The 16,659-nt window shown below is 41.1% G+C and overlaps 1 protein-coding gene across 2 annotated transcripts in view; it reads left to right on the plus strand.

Moving 5' to 3' along the window:
* GPR158 (G protein-coupled receptor 158) overlaps positions 1-16,659 on the plus strand; it is a 146,330-nt gene that overhangs the window by 91,007 nt on the left and 38,664 nt on the right. The window contains exons 5-6 of one of the 2 annotated variants that reach the window (XM_089533393.1): positions 8,636-8,704; positions 15,314-15,423. In XM_089533393.1, the coding sequence (XP_089389519.1) occupies positions 8,636-8,704; positions 15,314-15,423 (179 nt within the window). The remainder of the gene's footprint in view (positions 1-8,635; positions 8,705-15,313; positions 15,424-16,659) is intronic. The other variant, XM_089533394.1, reaches the window with a different exon arrangement.

A 16,659-nucleotide genomic window follows, 5' to 3' on the forward strand; every position in this document is an offset into this window, starting at 1 on the left:
GTTCATGTTCTACTGAAACAGGGAGCCTCTCATTCAGTGGCTTTGCTTGGTTTGGTGTCACACACATACACCCTTTCAACCATCTCCTTTACCAGACATAATGGCCTGGCCTAGCTGGGAGGGCAGCTTCCCCTCCAGCTTGTTGGCACTGCCTGCATTCTCCAATGCCTTCTCAACTCAGTGGCTGGAGGAAGGAGAGGCCTGGCTCACTCACTGATGACATGTCAAGTGAGCCATTCCTCTCCTTCCTCTGGACACTGAGCCACTGGAAACACCACCACCACCATCACTTTCCAGGCTCAGCAAGCAGAGTGGAGAGAGATGCTGGCCTAGCTTGTCTCCTTTCACCACCCACCTCAGGTTTTGGGGAGAAATGGTGTCACCTCACTTAGGATGTCACCCAGTGCGGGTTGCATCCCCCACACCCCTTTGTGATGCCACTGCTCTCATTTTCTGTGCAGCTCAGGAGAAACCAATAACAGACTTGGTGTTTGCTAGTCAAGAGTGTTCAAGTTAACACAGCTTACCGAATGGGGTGGTAGCCATCAGTTCCTGTAAGACACTGTATCTGCAATGGGCTGGAGGACCCCATAGTCTATAGCTCTCTTTGGATGTAAGTAGATATAGCTATGCAGTGGATGTGCTAGCCCTGCCCTTCTCCATCATTATATTTGGAGTCTGCATGTGATTTATATTGCTGGAAAATCAACACTCACAATCACATGGAAGGACTCCATGGATACTGTATGCTTCTCATTTCAGAAAGTCATCCTTCAGAGAGGAAAAGTGGCACTACTAGAGCTAATTTGGGAGTTCTGCTTTATTTATTTATTTATTGGTTTATTCCAGAATAAACCAAATGAGGCTCTAATGAATGAATTCCCTCCTGGGAAGAATAATATGTCAGTCAGCCAAAAGCTGGTGTGCTTCCACAGATGTACAGTTGCGTATGTATATACAAAAGTGTACAATAGCATGAGCCTACAGAGAACCCTGTGGAAGATATACAAGAATTGAAAGCTTACAATGGGGGAAAAACTGGAGAGGTACCAATCTGGGCAGCAGCACTTTGATGAGGAAGCAGGAATAGACGGAATATCGTTACTGAACTAAGGCAGAATCATAAATTAATAGTAGGTAAGAATTACTGCCTCTTGTCAAGAAACCACCACTTAAAACATAGGGGCAGTGGCTAGATGAGTGGCTAGAAGCCACCCCTGTAAGCCCCAAATCTGTACTGCAGCTGTAGCTTCTTTTTTGTGGTGTTGCAAACAGGAAGGGGTGCCACCATGACGCCACTTCCTGCCAGCAACGTCTGGACGCTGCGCTGCGGCGACGTCATCATGGCGGCCCCCATGTGGATGGGAGGCCACCATTATGGCAGAGTCCGTATGGACTAGGGTTCCAGAGCATGCAGTTGCTGCACGCTCCCGAACCCTAGAATCAGCGCTGGCATGCCACTTCCTGCCTGTCTGTATCAGGCCATAGTTAAATGAGGAGAAAAGCATGTTTTGCCTTCTTCCTCTTGTCTTTATTCTTCTGTCTGTTGGAGCATTTGTGTAGACAGGAGAACTACTTTTTTAAAAAAAAAAAAGTCCTGGTATAATGGGTTAGACTGTAAAAAGACAAATAAGTATCATTCATGGTACCACTGGAGAGAATGAATCAGCCTTAAAAATAACCTTCCTGTTTACTCTGTGCAACCAGAAAAATCAAATGCATATAAAATACTTGAATCCCACTGCTTGAATTAATAGCTGCAATCACCTCTTTCTATAAATAGGCAGACATTTCTATTTAGCCTTCCTAAGCAATCACCGCACAATCAACAGCATCTATCAAACAAATTTTGTACTGGATAACTTCCTGTCAGTTCCCTCAATTAAATCCCTGGCAGGAAAGCTCAGGAGAATTAGCAGCAATGATTTTGCTTCCTCTCCATCCCACCCCCATCTTTTTTGTGGCAAGTCCTTTGTGTTTGTCAAGATTGTGATACATGTGTTTGCAGCAATTCTGATGTCATGTTACAGAGCTAGTTGCCTGCACATCAGCTCCATAATCCCATTACCCAGAAAAGGCATCTGTTTAATAGCCTGATGGTAACTTATCTGAAGAGCTCCCTTCTAACTCACTAATGTTTGACTTCATTATGGTAATATTATAGGCTTTTAATGGCACTCTTAAATAACTGACACCATTAGGGAAGCATGCATCCTGCATTAAAATTAGCTTGCAAGTGTTCAGTCATAAAACAAAGCCAAAAAAAAAAAAAAAAAAAGGTTCCATGAACACAGGTTTGCCTTGGCTTTTTAATCAATGAAAATGCCTTTTCATAAATGCACATATTATATTAAATTAAACACACGTACACATGTGCACATACACATGAATATGCAGTATGAGGCAGGTGCAGAGCAACATTGCCATAATTAGCATATTGATAAGAGTAATAATAATGATTCTGAAGCATCAATATTTGTCGTACAATGCTCATACCGTACTATTAAACTGATTAAATTAAAATAGGAGGAACATTTATAGCAGGCTCTCAAATAATTTTGAATTTGAACTTCACTTCTGTGAAGTCCCAGTCAGGATGGGCAAAATTAAGGGTTTGTGTAAGTTCCCATCCCAAACACTGGGGCAATGTTTCTCATCCATAATTTATAGGGTATGATTAGGGTTGCCATAAGTCAGGACCTCCAAACCAGGACAAATGGAGGACAAGATTTTCAAATGGAGGACACTTTTTTAAAATGGAGGACACACGAAAAAATTGCTGCTTTTTAAAAAAAATGTTAATAGAAATGCATGTTTCTTAGGCATGATCAAAATGGAGGACATTTTGGCATTATTCCTAGACAGATGGCAGAAATGTACTTCCCTTTCTGGCCAAACCTCCCCCCTCCATTCCAAAACACACACGACACACATTTGGGCATTTAACATGGCTTTATTTAACATGGCCTCTTGCCATACAGTGTCATGTATGGTTTGAGCACTGAACCATGACTCTGGAGATCAGGGTTTGAATGCAAACTCAGCTATGAAATCCAGAGGGTGACCTTGACCATGTCACACTGTCTCAGCCTCACAGAAAGATGGCAAAGAGAAATCTTGCCAAGAAAAACCCCATTTTTGAATCCCCATTTCTGTGAGGCTGAGAGAGTGTGACATGAGTCCTGAACAACTGGAAAGCATGCAACTACACAGACACACCACAGCCATCAAGTTATACAAACACACCACAACAATAATCCACACACACAGATTTCTCCCCAATACACCTCTTGCAGGGTGACCAGTCCCCTGGGCCACAACCAGGCCTGCCCATCTGCTGGGCAGCCCTGCTCTAGTCTAGACTCACACAGCTAGGTCTTTGAATAATAATAATAATAATAATAATAATAACAACAACAATAACAATAACCATGGAAGGTCCCTTTGCAAACTGACGTCACACAGCTAGGTCTTTGGGTGCTAATAACAATAATATTGATAACCATGGAAGGTCCCTTTGCAAACTGACGTCACACAGCTAGGTCTTTGGGTGCTAATAACAATAATATTGCCCTCGCTTGCCCTCGCTTGCCCCCACTTGCCCTCCCTTGCCCCCGCTTTCCTTCCCTTATCCCCGCTTGCCCGCTGCTGCCCTCCCACCGCCTCAGAAGTTCCTCGCCGGCCCGCGGGGAGCAAACAGAGAAGAGCTCCTCCTCTTTAAGCTGGGCGGCCAATGGGGGCAGAGAGCTGGAACAGCCCCGCCCCCTGCCAGGAGTCACAGACTCCTGAAGCAGGGGGCGGGCTGTTCCGCTATTGGCCAGCCTGCCAGAGGAGCTCCAGCCTCTAATTGAGCCCTGCGCGCGCCTGCGCGGATCTCTGGGGGCTTGCTTGGTGCCGGTGCCGGTGGCAGTGGCAGTGGCTGCGGCTGCGGAGGCAGCGGCCGCAAGAGCAGCCGAAGGAGCAGCCACATTGGTGGCCGTGGGTAAGAGCAGCCAAAGGCGCTGCCACCGCGGCGCCCTAACAAAACCCGGGGGCGCCCAGAACTGTGGCAGGACTGTGCAGAACGGTCCAAAAGCGGGAAAGTCCCCCCCCCCCCGCCGGGATATGGCAACCCTAGGTATGATCTTTTTCTCCACAAGCAAAGCCCCCAGGTATAGAGAAATCACCAAAGCTTAGCAGATACAAATGTGCTTCTGATCACCTTGCACGTTTTTCTCTGAGATTAAAATTTGATCTGGAAAGAAAGGTAAATCTTGCATTCTCCCACCTACCTTCCTTTTCTTTTCTTTTCCTCCCTATACCCATAGCAGGGCTGAGAAAAGGAAGGTGGGACCTCAATCTTCAGCTGGGAAATATCTCTTTCTACAAAGCAGACAAATAATTCATAGCTTGTTCTAGATCTATTTCTCCAACTTCAGTATACAAGGAGAAAAGCCAGTTGACTGGGTCCTTCAGGATTTGGGAATCATAAAATACAAAAATGGTGAGAAGGCCTTCCTCTAGCATGGTGCAGTGGTTTGAGCATTGGTTATGACTCTGGAGACCAGGGTTTGAATCCTGGCTTGGCCATGAAAACCCAGTGAGTGACCTTGGGCAAGGTCACACTCTTTCTGTTTCAGACGGTGGCAATAGCAAACTCCCTCTGAACAAATCCTGCTAAGAAAAATCCAATGATGGGGTCGCCATAAGTCGGAAGCTACTTGAAGGCACACAACAACAGCAACAACAAAACTGCAAGAAGAAGCCATTCACAGAAGTATTTAAGATTCTGGGTTGTTTCAGCATCCATAACAACTAGTTAGAATAGAAATTCTGCCATCATCAAACTTAATTGTTTTATCAGTCTGTACCGAACTATACTACACTACTAGCCTGTTCAAACTAAATCCATTCCAGACCCACCCACCCCCAATATGGGGAAAAACATGTATGTACAAACCCCATTTGTTTTAATGGATGAGTATTCCCACAGTTGGCATGGCATGTGCACCACTGAATTTGCAGCAGTTTAACCTTCCATGTAAGGTTAAAGCTACGTATAGTGCACCCGTGTGTGGCACGAGCACACTGTAATACATTTTCTTCAGTTCAGAATCCTGTGTGCTTGAAACTGTTTAATCTGATGCAAGCCAACAATCTAAAAACTTTAATGACTTCCTCAAAGCAAATTTAGAGTTTACTTATATTTCTCCATCAGTTTGCCCCCATGAGAAATCAGGAACAGTTTGGATCTGTGCACTTTTGCAAGAACTATTCATATCAGTGAGGTTTGCTGAGAAGCTATTCCCAGTGGATTGAACCTCCTTTCTTGAAATCACTCAGTTCAGCTCTTACAGGAGAAGAAAATATTGCTACCTACTAAGCCGAAGCCATCTGGTTTTTTAAGTATGGACTAGTGCCATCTGGTTATTTAAACCAAGGCCTGCTAGGTATTATGAATCAGTTGGATTATGCACAGCCACCTCAAAGCAGGTCCCACCCCCCAATGTTTTGGCACACAACATAAAAGTAGAAAAATGCTTTTAATAATGCTATCTCATTTAGCATGTTTGATTTCTATATTGCATTCATACACATTCAAAGCATTTTCTGGCAATCGTTTAATGGAATATTTGTAATAATGCTAAGCAAATTCCATATACTGCCCTTAACAAAAATGACTATACCTGAAAGAACATTTTTTAAAAGACTGTAGAACTAAAGAGAGCTGTACCTCACCTATATCAATAGTTTAACTATACTTTTGCTGAAGGAGAACTGTAGTAACTTCAGCTTCACTCAGTCACTCTGTGTACTACTAATCAGTTAGATTTCAAGTTGAGAAAAAAATCTGATTCAGTATTTCACAAAAGGATTTGTGTGAATTGCTAGGCACAGGCAACATATCATATTTTCTCTTGACTACTTGTACTTTGGACTGATTGAGTCCCAACAGATTTTGTGAAACCGAAACAAGTTTAGCAGTGTGTTCATTTGTTAGTCTATTCCTCTGAGTACTAGGGCTTGTCAATGTTTATCTTGTTAGAAGAGTAACTAGAAGTTCATATCCTTTATTTAGCAAAATATTTTCTGTGGAATATTTTCCACCACCCATCTCTGGCTGCAGTGCATTGAGTCAGGGTCCTCAGAGCAGGGAAGACTCTCCCAAGGGATAAAGGTGAGCTTTGTACGTTGTCCCCTGAGGTGGGAGCCATCATCATTTCTAATGGTAGGACCAGTACTTTCTAATGCCTTGTTTTCTTCAAGGCTGCTATTCCAATGGCATCCATCACCACTTGTATCAGTTTAGCTAGAGCAGGATTTAGACCTTCATCTCCAGAAGGCAATGGTCTTTTGAAAAACTAACTGGACCTCAGATCCCCATCCCAGAACAAGTTACTTCAAAATAATTTGCACAATAACAGGGATAACTCAAAACAATACATTTTGTTGTGAAAGCCCACTCCTCCATGTGAGGATGGCAGTTAAACTCAGAGGGACCAAGGAATGCCAAGGATACTCACAAATAGGTCATTGTCCCTTATGATTAAAAAAGGAAGTCACAGGAGTCCCCTGTCTCCAGCACTGGTTCACTGATACCACTGGTCCAAAGCTTGTGCTTTCATAGGAATTTATACCAGTGTTTGTCTTCATCACAATCTTTTATGTTTGCCATATATGCAGTCAGTTAATGGTAGTTTCCTGACAAGTATAGCCACGAGAGAGGCTAATGTGGAAATATTTTGACATTTATGACAAGCCTCATTACACCAAAGAAGCCGCTTGGTTTGTTAGCCTGTAGGAAGAAGCAGTGCCCAGAGATAGCTGAACTATTTCAGCAAAGGGATAGTTAATGATTCGCCATGGTGGGAGAAATGCAGATTTCTTGTTTTCCCTAGCATAAGAAGTTGCTGAGTAAACCAAGCAGAAATAAATGATTGACAACAAGATGCATAAGTCACTGAGGAATGTCAGCAGCACCTTCAGGTTCATTTCTCTCCTGACCACTTCTTACACATGCAATAAGGTCATACTTCTTGCTCTGATCATGCAGGAGAAGAGGTCAAGTTAAAGAAACACAATAAGATGGAGGAATATTCCAGTTTGCCTTCTGAGCATGACACTAGATTTCAAAATGCCAGTCATTGTGAACCACATGCACTTGGTTGCCACACGCCAAAATAGTTAAAAGGAGATGCCAACGAGAAAGTTGAGCATTCTAGGGAGGCATGCAGTTACACTTCCCCAAAAAAGTTTCCAGACATTTAAAAAGGAAATCCCTACCCCTGAATAGTCTTTGAGCAGAATTGCTTAGTTTTTGAGTTGTGATCAGCTCACAGTATCAGTTGCTGGGTAACTTCCTACCCTCCAACATCTCACAGCTGAAAACTGGGACCCATGTGGCCAATTTTATTGTTAACAAAAAAATATTACTGTGGAAGAACACAGAAGCTAGGAGAGACTGCAGCCATTTGATTTTGCCTGCGCCTATTAGGAAGGGCAAGATTCCTCCTGTGTCTTTCCTCTCCCAATGCTTGAGTTTGCATTTTAAACCCAGTTTGCAGCAATTGAAGTAAGCTGAGCATAAAGGGGAAAGTGGGAGAAAGAGAAAGAGACTGGGATATTTTTAAAGTAGGTGAAAAAGTGGGGTGGCAGGGGATTAATCTTGATTTTGTTGTTGTTGTGTTGAGACATCATGGGGGAAATGTGTGATCTTGGTTTCATTTTGCTTCGTGGATATATTATTTTCATTCCCCTCACCGTCATGGATATTTTGACTGAATATTGTCTGGGCAACAGTAATAATGTAGTGCTTCAACTTACACTTGCTTTTCTTACATAGACATCAACTCTACAACCCTAGCATATTAACTAAAAAATACATCTCACTATGGAAAACCTAGTTATGAGCATATTAATTAACAGGGTGTACAGACCAGCCATAAAGGCTGGCATGGGAGCAGAGTGGGGTGTGTGGCATCTACATGATGCACACCCTGACTCTGCCCCCATGCTGGCATGATGCCACATGCCCCACCACAGATGACACAGTGCCAAAGGAACACAGAAAAACAGTGGCACTGGCGGCTATAGCGCCCTTTGTGTTGCTACATGTGGTTGCCACAGCCCCAATCTGGTGAAGAAAGAGGCGGCTGCAGGCTTCCCCTTGGGGCAGTCTGTACAGCCCCTTAATTAAAAAAGCTATTTGAATCTCATTATTGAGCATGGGCCACTGTGGTGTAGTGGTTGGAGTGTTGGACTCTGGAGACCAGGTTTCAAATCCCCACTCTGTCATGGAAACCCAGTGGTGACCTTTGACAAATCATTGTCTCTTTCATCCTCAGAGGAAGGCAAAGCAAAACTCCTCTGCCAAAAAATAAAAAAAAAAATCATGTGATAGATTGACCTTAGGGTCAGTATAAGTCAGAAATGACTTCAAGTCACACAACAACAACAGTCGGTGTCTAGTCCAGATGGAAAGATTTGCAAACCAATGTGCTAATCACTGTTCTACACTGTGCTTAAAAAAAAGTTAAATTATGTTGCATGTATAATTCACCTACATAATTGACTACTCAAAACCTTTCAAGTTACACTAGTAGAAAGTAATGGCTTCGTTACTCTAATTCCTTTTCTTTCTTTCTTTTTGTTCCAGAGCATTAAGGCATCAGGACTTATTCTCTTGGAGACTATCCTGTTTGGGTCATTGTTTCTTTATTTCCCGGTGAGTTACACTGTTACATTCTGAAAGGGTAAAAGACAGACTATTGAGCTATATCTTGGATCCACTGCTCTTTCTTCAACTGAGGAGAGTAGGAGCACTTTTCCCACACAGCTACTCACATGGAAAAGACCACTACCTGTAAACTTTACATCCCTTCCACTGTGGAAAAAAATAGGAGCAAACAGAGCTAGTGGTTTATGAAGGAAGGGACTGTTCCTAATAAACTTGAATAGCTGCAGCATATGATAATAAGTAAATGATGACTTATAAGTGTGCACACACCCTTCTTGTAAATATTTCTACTATAGTCTCCAGCTGATAATCATTCCACTCCTGTGTCTAATACTTCCCTCTGTGATACACAGTGTTCACGATTTTTTCCTTACAAGGTTTGTGATAGCATTTTAAAAACATGTTGTCACCCATTACTCACTCGTGAAGAAACAATGGGGAATGACCTTAGTTTTAGATCTAATGTAATGAGTGGCTGCAATTTTGCCTTTTTGGGGGTGGAAGCTATGAGTAACAGTTACTCCCTATTATTCACTAGCATTTACCTTAAGTATGTAAAGAGTTTGGGAAAGGTGTTCTTTTAAACTAATTTTTTAAACTAGAAAACAAGAGGCCTATGCCACTTAGAGCAACATGGGATGTGGGATTGTCTGTGCTTCTTTGATGACTTTATCACATTCAATGAAGTGTGGGAGACAGCCACCCATTCACTTTAGTGCCTAATGTCTGTCACTTTATTAACAAGATGGCCTAGGCACTCCAGGAAATGTGGGTGGCTGCCTCCCACAGTTCCTAGAGTGCATAGAGCTTCCCATTAACAGACAGATGGTACATGGGTGACTGCCTCTCATGCTTCATGGAGTCGGATTAAGTCACTGAAAAAGCAACACACAGGATCCTCCACTGTTCTGAGTGTCACAACCTTCTTTTGTTATAGTACCCTATGGTTTCTTTGATACAACTTTAAAACAAGATTTGTGAAGCTGGTTTGCTTCAACAAAACAAACTTAAGACTGGTCATAGTTTAGGCTTCAGGTGTAATGATGAATAGTGTTTAAACAAACCCAGGAGCAAAGATTTTTTTTATGTTCTTATCATGGCCACATCAGAAGAAGAGGGCAGATGGAGCAGGTAAAACTGGGAGAGATGCACAGAAACCAGTTTGTCATGACCTTCCAACAACTTCATGAGAATTTAAAGGGCATGTATATAAAAAAGAAACTCTAACAAGCTATTATCCTTATTGCATTTATTGTAAAACAAGAACTTTTTTCTCATGAAACAACAGATATAGTCGTCCCCCCCCCCCCCCAAATTTCCACTTGTTAGGGGCAGCTTGCCTCATAAAAGTGGAAAAACCATGAATATAAATAAATATAACTAAAAATGTCTTCTTCTTCTTCTTGAGAGTACCTCTCTAGGAATCTCTAGGTCCTCCAGCACGATTCTCCAACTTTTGCTGGAGGTTGAGCATAGAATCATGCCAGACGACCCAGAGATTCCCAGAGAGAATGTATTAATCAAATCCATGAAACATCATATTTACAAAAGGGAAAGCATTGAATGTGAGGAACCAACTGTATAGTCATGTGACATTCATAAAACACACTGCTACCTCTGTTGTACATGGGTTCATTGTGGAACAATGCAGGAAAACAAATAAAGATACTGAGATGTTTTAGTTCTAAACACCTCCCTTAAAGAACAGATGGCTTTTCTGGAACATATAAAGTAACGACATTGCACCTTAGCATATTTCTATCATCATATGAGCCCAGAAAATGACTGGAAAACCAAGAAAGAATGAAGAGACCTTCAGGAAAGCTGCATAGCATCAGGTCAAGGGCTTGGTTAGTGTTCTGTATATATAAGATGCCAGCTCCCAGACTCTCCATTTTCTACTACACATGCTGACTATAGGAAGCTTACTTAATAACGCCAATGTTGCTTTCCTTTGAATGCTAGCAACAATTCATTAATTATTTTAAAGTATTCTTTATGAACTTTTCCCTACATCATCATCATCATCATCATTATTATTATTATTATTATTAATCCTGAAAATGCTTTCTTGCTGTTTATTGCTAGGTTATTCCCTGGTTATTCCCAGGATAATGGCTCTTTTATTACACTGTGTCTGAAAATCTTAATTGCGATTTAATAGTAAATGCGCAATTTTCATGGGATAAACCCCATTTAAATGTCCAATTTCCCTCCATATGATAAAGTCCTGGTAGAAGACACTGTCCTTCTATTAGTGCTGCAGTACTTTGTGAAGTGCCATGTAGACTGATTGTGCGATACAAATAAATAAATAAACATTAAGATTAAGTTGCCATGTACAGACTTGGCCGAGACAGCAAAATCTTTTGGGTCAGCCCAGAGAGCATCATAATAGGTTTTCAGTCAATCAGTTCATTAATCACTGGCTGAAATGACAGTTTCTTTGGTTTAAGTGATCTAAAACAGAACTCAAATGAGATGGAACTGCAGATAGTGCAGCACATGAATATATTTCAGCCCCAGGCCAATGTGATAGATGGACAGATCTCTTTTTTTTAATTTCCTGGAGCTTTTTTAAAAAAATTGCAACCTTTAAAAACAGAGAGCCTAGTCGAAAATGGCTCATGATATATTTGTGCCTGAGGGAGGCAAACTTACCTGTCAATTGCTTGTAGATATTATGATCATATATAGCCCTATCAGAATGGACAAAATGTTTCCCGGATCTTCTACCCAAGGTGAGCTGTCTTGCACTTCCAAATGGTAGGACTGACTCTTCTGTCAGCAAGTACTGACAGCTATCTTGTGCTTGACATAGTAGGCTGGGACAAAACTAGTTCCTGGGCCCATTCCCACTGGTGGCATGACTCACATTGCCTCCCAGGTCTGCCACAGGGAAAAGCTCGATTCCAAAAGCCCCCCCCCCCCCCCATTTACATTATGAAAAGGGGGCCTGTTTGGAATCGGGGTTTTCCCTTGGCACGCGTGTCGTTCCCATGGGGAAGACAAGCAGCCATCCCTTTCCTTCTCCCTCTCCCCCTTTCAGCGATCCAGGGTGGCAGAGGCCCCAGAGGGACCCCATGGGTCTCCCTCTTCACTACTGTCCTTGGATTGCTGCCTAGCTGCCTACCTGGTTGCTGGTGTCTGGGGTCCGGCAGCGGTGATGGTGGTGGCGGCAGCAGCAGCAGCAGCAGTCCTCTCCTCCGGTCCTCCTCCTCTTCCTCCTCCTCTGCCTCTTCCTCCTCCTCCTCCTCTTCCTCCTCCTCTGCCTCTTCCTCCTCCTCCTCCTCCACCATGCTGCTGCCTGGCCTCCTACTGCTTCTCTGCCTTGGCAGGCCTACATTAGAAGGAGGCCAGGACAGAAGGAAAGAGGCAGGCAGCCTGGAGGATGCAGGATGGAGGACGCAAACATTTGTGCGTGTCTCCGTACTTGCGTCCTCCATCCTGCGTCCTCCACACTGGCTGCCTCTCTCGTTCAGCCCTGGCTTGGATCTTCTGGCTGCTATAGTTGTTGTTTTTTAAAAGGAACTTTCCTCATATCTCACTGAAAAGGCATCTTTGGTCCTAGAATATATGTTAGGAAGAGAATGGGGGACAGGGGAATGGAGGGTTGAGAAACTGTGTTGGTGTAGTATTTTGAGAGCTGGATTGTCTCAGGAGATCAGGGTTTGAATCGCCAGTCAGCCATGAATACCCACTCACTTTGGACAAGTCATCCCCTCTCAGCCTCAGAAGAAAGCAAAGGAAAACCCTCTCTGAACAAATCTTTCCAGGAAAACCCCAAAAGGTTCACTTTTGGGTCACCATAAGCCGGAAACGACTTAAAGGCACACAATAACAACAAACAGAACTCAAATTTATTCACATGGAAACATGCTGATGCTACAATTTGCCACTCTTTTTTCATCTCTTTGATTGAAATAAATATTTGATCTTCCCATCCAGAAAGTATGTGCCAGATTGTGAAGCTTTGCTTATCATGTCTATAATGAGGCCTAGATTAAAAGCATGTTGCATTTCGTTTTTGTCACCCTTTGTAATCTTCTGATGTTTTCTATCGCACTGTCTATTGCCAACTGTTTTGCTTAGCACAATAGTTACGGCTTCTAGGTCCCAATCAAATGTCTGATTGGTATGGCCATGATATGGACTGTTACTTTTTAATTATTTTTATAGGTATGGGAAATAGGATATGACTTCACTAAATGGTAGAAAAGGAATGCCATGAGGTTCCTGCTGGGTCTCACATTGTTATCTTATGCTCTGTTGTGGGTTTTGAGATGACAAGGAAGTAGACTAGAAGAGTTAAGTGTTTTGTGCCATGGGCTCAGAGCTTGCAGCATTCAGATTATTTTTTCAAAGTAACTAAAGGGTTTTTTGTGGGTTTTTCAGGCTATGTGGCAATGTTCTCGAAGAGTTTATTCCTGACGTTTCACCAGCATCTGTGGCTGGCATCATCAGAGAATGCTTGCCTAGAAAGAAGTTGGGTATATATACTGTGTGAACCGAGGAAGGCAGGAGTGATTTGCATGTGATAACTAAAGGATGCTTTTGACAAACAGGAATCAATCGGAATTTAGGACGTTAATACTTAAAATAAATCCTATTGATTCAACAAGTGTTTTCTAGTTTGGGTTAATTTATTCCTATAACTGTAATGAATTACTCTTTAAAAGTAACTTTCTAAGCTCTGTTCTTTCTTTTCACGTCATTTGATTAGGATTTAGTTGCCAGGGACACAAATACATTGGCCCCAATTAATGTGAATGCCACTTGGAATGTGTGCTCCGAAACCACCAGGATGCTTTTGAAAATCTCATCCATTGGCTTTATTTAGAATTTAAAAGAACTGACCTTAAGGAACTTTACTCAGAAACGTATTAATTATTATGCTACTTATTAGCTGAGGGATGACATTTAAGGACACCATTTTCCCTTTAATACCTGCTCCACAGTACAGCTTGAAAAGTAATTAGAGTTTCACACTTTGATTTCCCTCATCTCTCCCACAGTTTATTCTCCTGTAATTAACTTTATATATCTGAGGTAGACAGAAGCTTTAATATTATTTGAACAACTAAAAGAGCCTTAAGTTTAACTAGTGAGCACATTTTAGGAATAAAAAAAGACCAAGCTGAAAATTGTTGGTATTATTTTCAGCATTTTTGAGTTACAGTATATTAATACATGTAATATAAAAGTTGTTGTTATGTACCTTCAAGATGACTCTGACTTGTAATGACCCTGGCATAGCGTTTTCTCAGCTAGATTCATTCAGGTTATCATTGCTTTCCTCTGAGGCTGAGAGAGCTCAAGATCAGCCAATGGGGTTTCCATGGCTGAATGGGGATTCAGACCCTCTTTTCCTAGAGTCCCAGTCCATTTCTCAAACCAGTACAAGTGGCTCTACAAGTGTTGTTGTTGTGTGTCTTCATGCCGTTTCTGACTTATGGCAAACTTAAGGTAATCCCAGCAAATTTCTTCAGAGTGAGTTTGCCATTGCCATCCTCTGAGGCTAAGAGAGTGAGACTTGTCCAAGGCCACCAAGAACCAAGAAACAGGTTTTGTGTGCCCAGGGTCTAGAAATCTGTTTCCCAAACAACAGAGACTCATGCTGCATGGAAAATACCAAATACATCTTTTGCTTTCTTTCGTTTTTTTAAAACTCTAGTCTACATCTTAAACTCTTACCAACAGGTATAGCATGGCAAGAGACTTGGTTTGACACCGCTTTAACTGTTATGGATCCATCCTGTGGAATCCAGACCTTTATTTGCTTTCAGTATCAAATCAAAGTAAAGCCTTTACTCTTACTCAATTAAATGCTTTACCATCAGCAATAGAAGAAGGGAAACTTAAAAAGATTCCATGCTATCAACATAAATGCCCCTGCAACTCTGGTGAAATTGAAACAATAACTCATGTTCTTCTGCACTGTCCCTTTTATCTTGGAATTCAGGAAACTCTTTTTGAACCATATATAAAGGCATTCCCTGGTGGTTCAGAGGGTTTTCATATTTTTTTGTTGATGTCAGGGCAGTATACAGAGATGTTCACCAAGACAGCAAAATTTTGTGCTGCTGCAATTAAGATCTGTGAAAATAAGATTTTAGTAAATTATTAGGCTTTTACTATTTGTGTATGCAGTTATATTTTATATCTATATTTTATATTTTTATGACTTATATTTACATTTATATTCATATTTTACTGGTGTCTATAGGTGTATGTATCTTACTAATGTTCATAGTATGCATGTATTCATATGAATTCTGGAATATGGTCATTTATTATGGTCACTGACCTCAGTAAAATGATTGATTGATATGGAATCTGGGAATTTGTAGTTTTCTGTGGCACCAAAGTGCTCTGACAGAAAAGGCTAAATACTGTATCATACTCTGTTTCTGATATTTATTTTTTTCTACCCCAACATTTCCATCTCCTGTCAAAGCTAAATCCAGGACATAGTGGAAAATACAAAAATTATGGGTGTTGCTACTGCTAATAGTGAGCCCCAAGAAACAGTCAAAGTAAGTGTTTTCTGTGATTCAGGTGAAGATGCCTTATGTCTGATGTCCCTTTACTTTATAGGTCATCATTTTATACTTTGAACCAAGCATATTTCGCTGTATTCTCCTAAGATGGGTTCGTCTTTTGGGATTTACAACTGTTTATGGAACTGTTACACTCAAGCTACACAGGTACTAAACACACGATTATTATCATTCCTGTGTAAATTAGCTGTATTTTTTCATGTTCTTAAGAAATTGTAATGATTAAACATAAGAATTTTTTCATGAAATCCAGACATCCTACACACACACACACACACACCTTTTTTGTCTCGCTGAGAGGTAAGCTATAAAAACCAAGATTCAATATCTCTTTCTGCTAAATGAGATAATAGTAGTAAAAACAACAACAACAACAACAACAACATAATTGCTACAGCCTGCTACTATAGTATATGTATACTCACAAGATATTTAACAGGTTATCTTTCCATGTGTTGTTTCTTGAAGACAACTGAACTTGTATGTGTTTATATTGCTGAATTGTTGCAAAATGTTTATATGTGTAGAAAAAGATTCTTCAGTTTTTGTTAGTGTTAAAGCAATGTTCTCAGTACTTACATATATTTTGAGCTCCATTCCATTGATCTTCATAAGATTTCTAATTGTTGTAATCATATGCCTTTAGGGCACAATTAGTACTAAAATGTGTAGTGTAAATGCATGCAAAAAGCATATTTTACAATAAAATACATACCAAATGCATAATTTAAAGTAAAATGCACATAAAAATTTATATTTTTAGGTAAATGCATATAAAATGCATATTTCAGGCCTTTGAAAAGCTACAGTAATTTGTTTATTTTGGGAAGAAATACAAAAATGTGCATCAGGGTAAAGTAGATGCAAAAAAATTCATATATTTCTTTGATCTTTTAAAAAAGACCCACAGGCTGATATGAAAATGAGATTAAATAGATTTCAGAATACAACATCTAGTAGAGATGAGACATAGGCACATCCATCCACCCCTAGTTGCATCCCTGTATCAAGTCAGTACATATTAAATACCTCCATTCCACAGTGCATTATTTGTGTGCAATATTAAGCCAGATTATAACCCTCTTGTTTCTCTTTAGTTGGAAAACAAACTTTACAAATTATGTTTACTTTGGTAATACAGATAGATGCCTGTACTACGATCTTTGCTACTAATCATTTGCAGCGTTCTACTTGGAGAGAGCTGCCAGGCTTACATTAAGCTTCAAAGCAAGACTAAACGATTTGGAGAATTGTTAATGGGATGTATCATTGCACAGCTTGAGGTCACTGGTTATGCTGTGGAAGAAATATGGAAGGCTTTCCCCCGCTTTTGGCTTTCATGGGAGCTTTTCTAGGAAATGACAGCTGAGATCTACTTTAGGC

Source organism: Sceloporus occidentalis, unplaced genomic scaffold, assembly GCF_023333645.1.
Source record: "Sceloporus occidentalis isolate IW3139 unplaced genomic scaffold, rSceOcc1.0.p SCAF_7, whole genome shotgun sequence".
Lineage (NCBI taxonomy): Eukaryota > Metazoa > Chordata > Lepidosauria > Squamata > Phrynosomatidae > Sceloporus > Sceloporus occidentalis.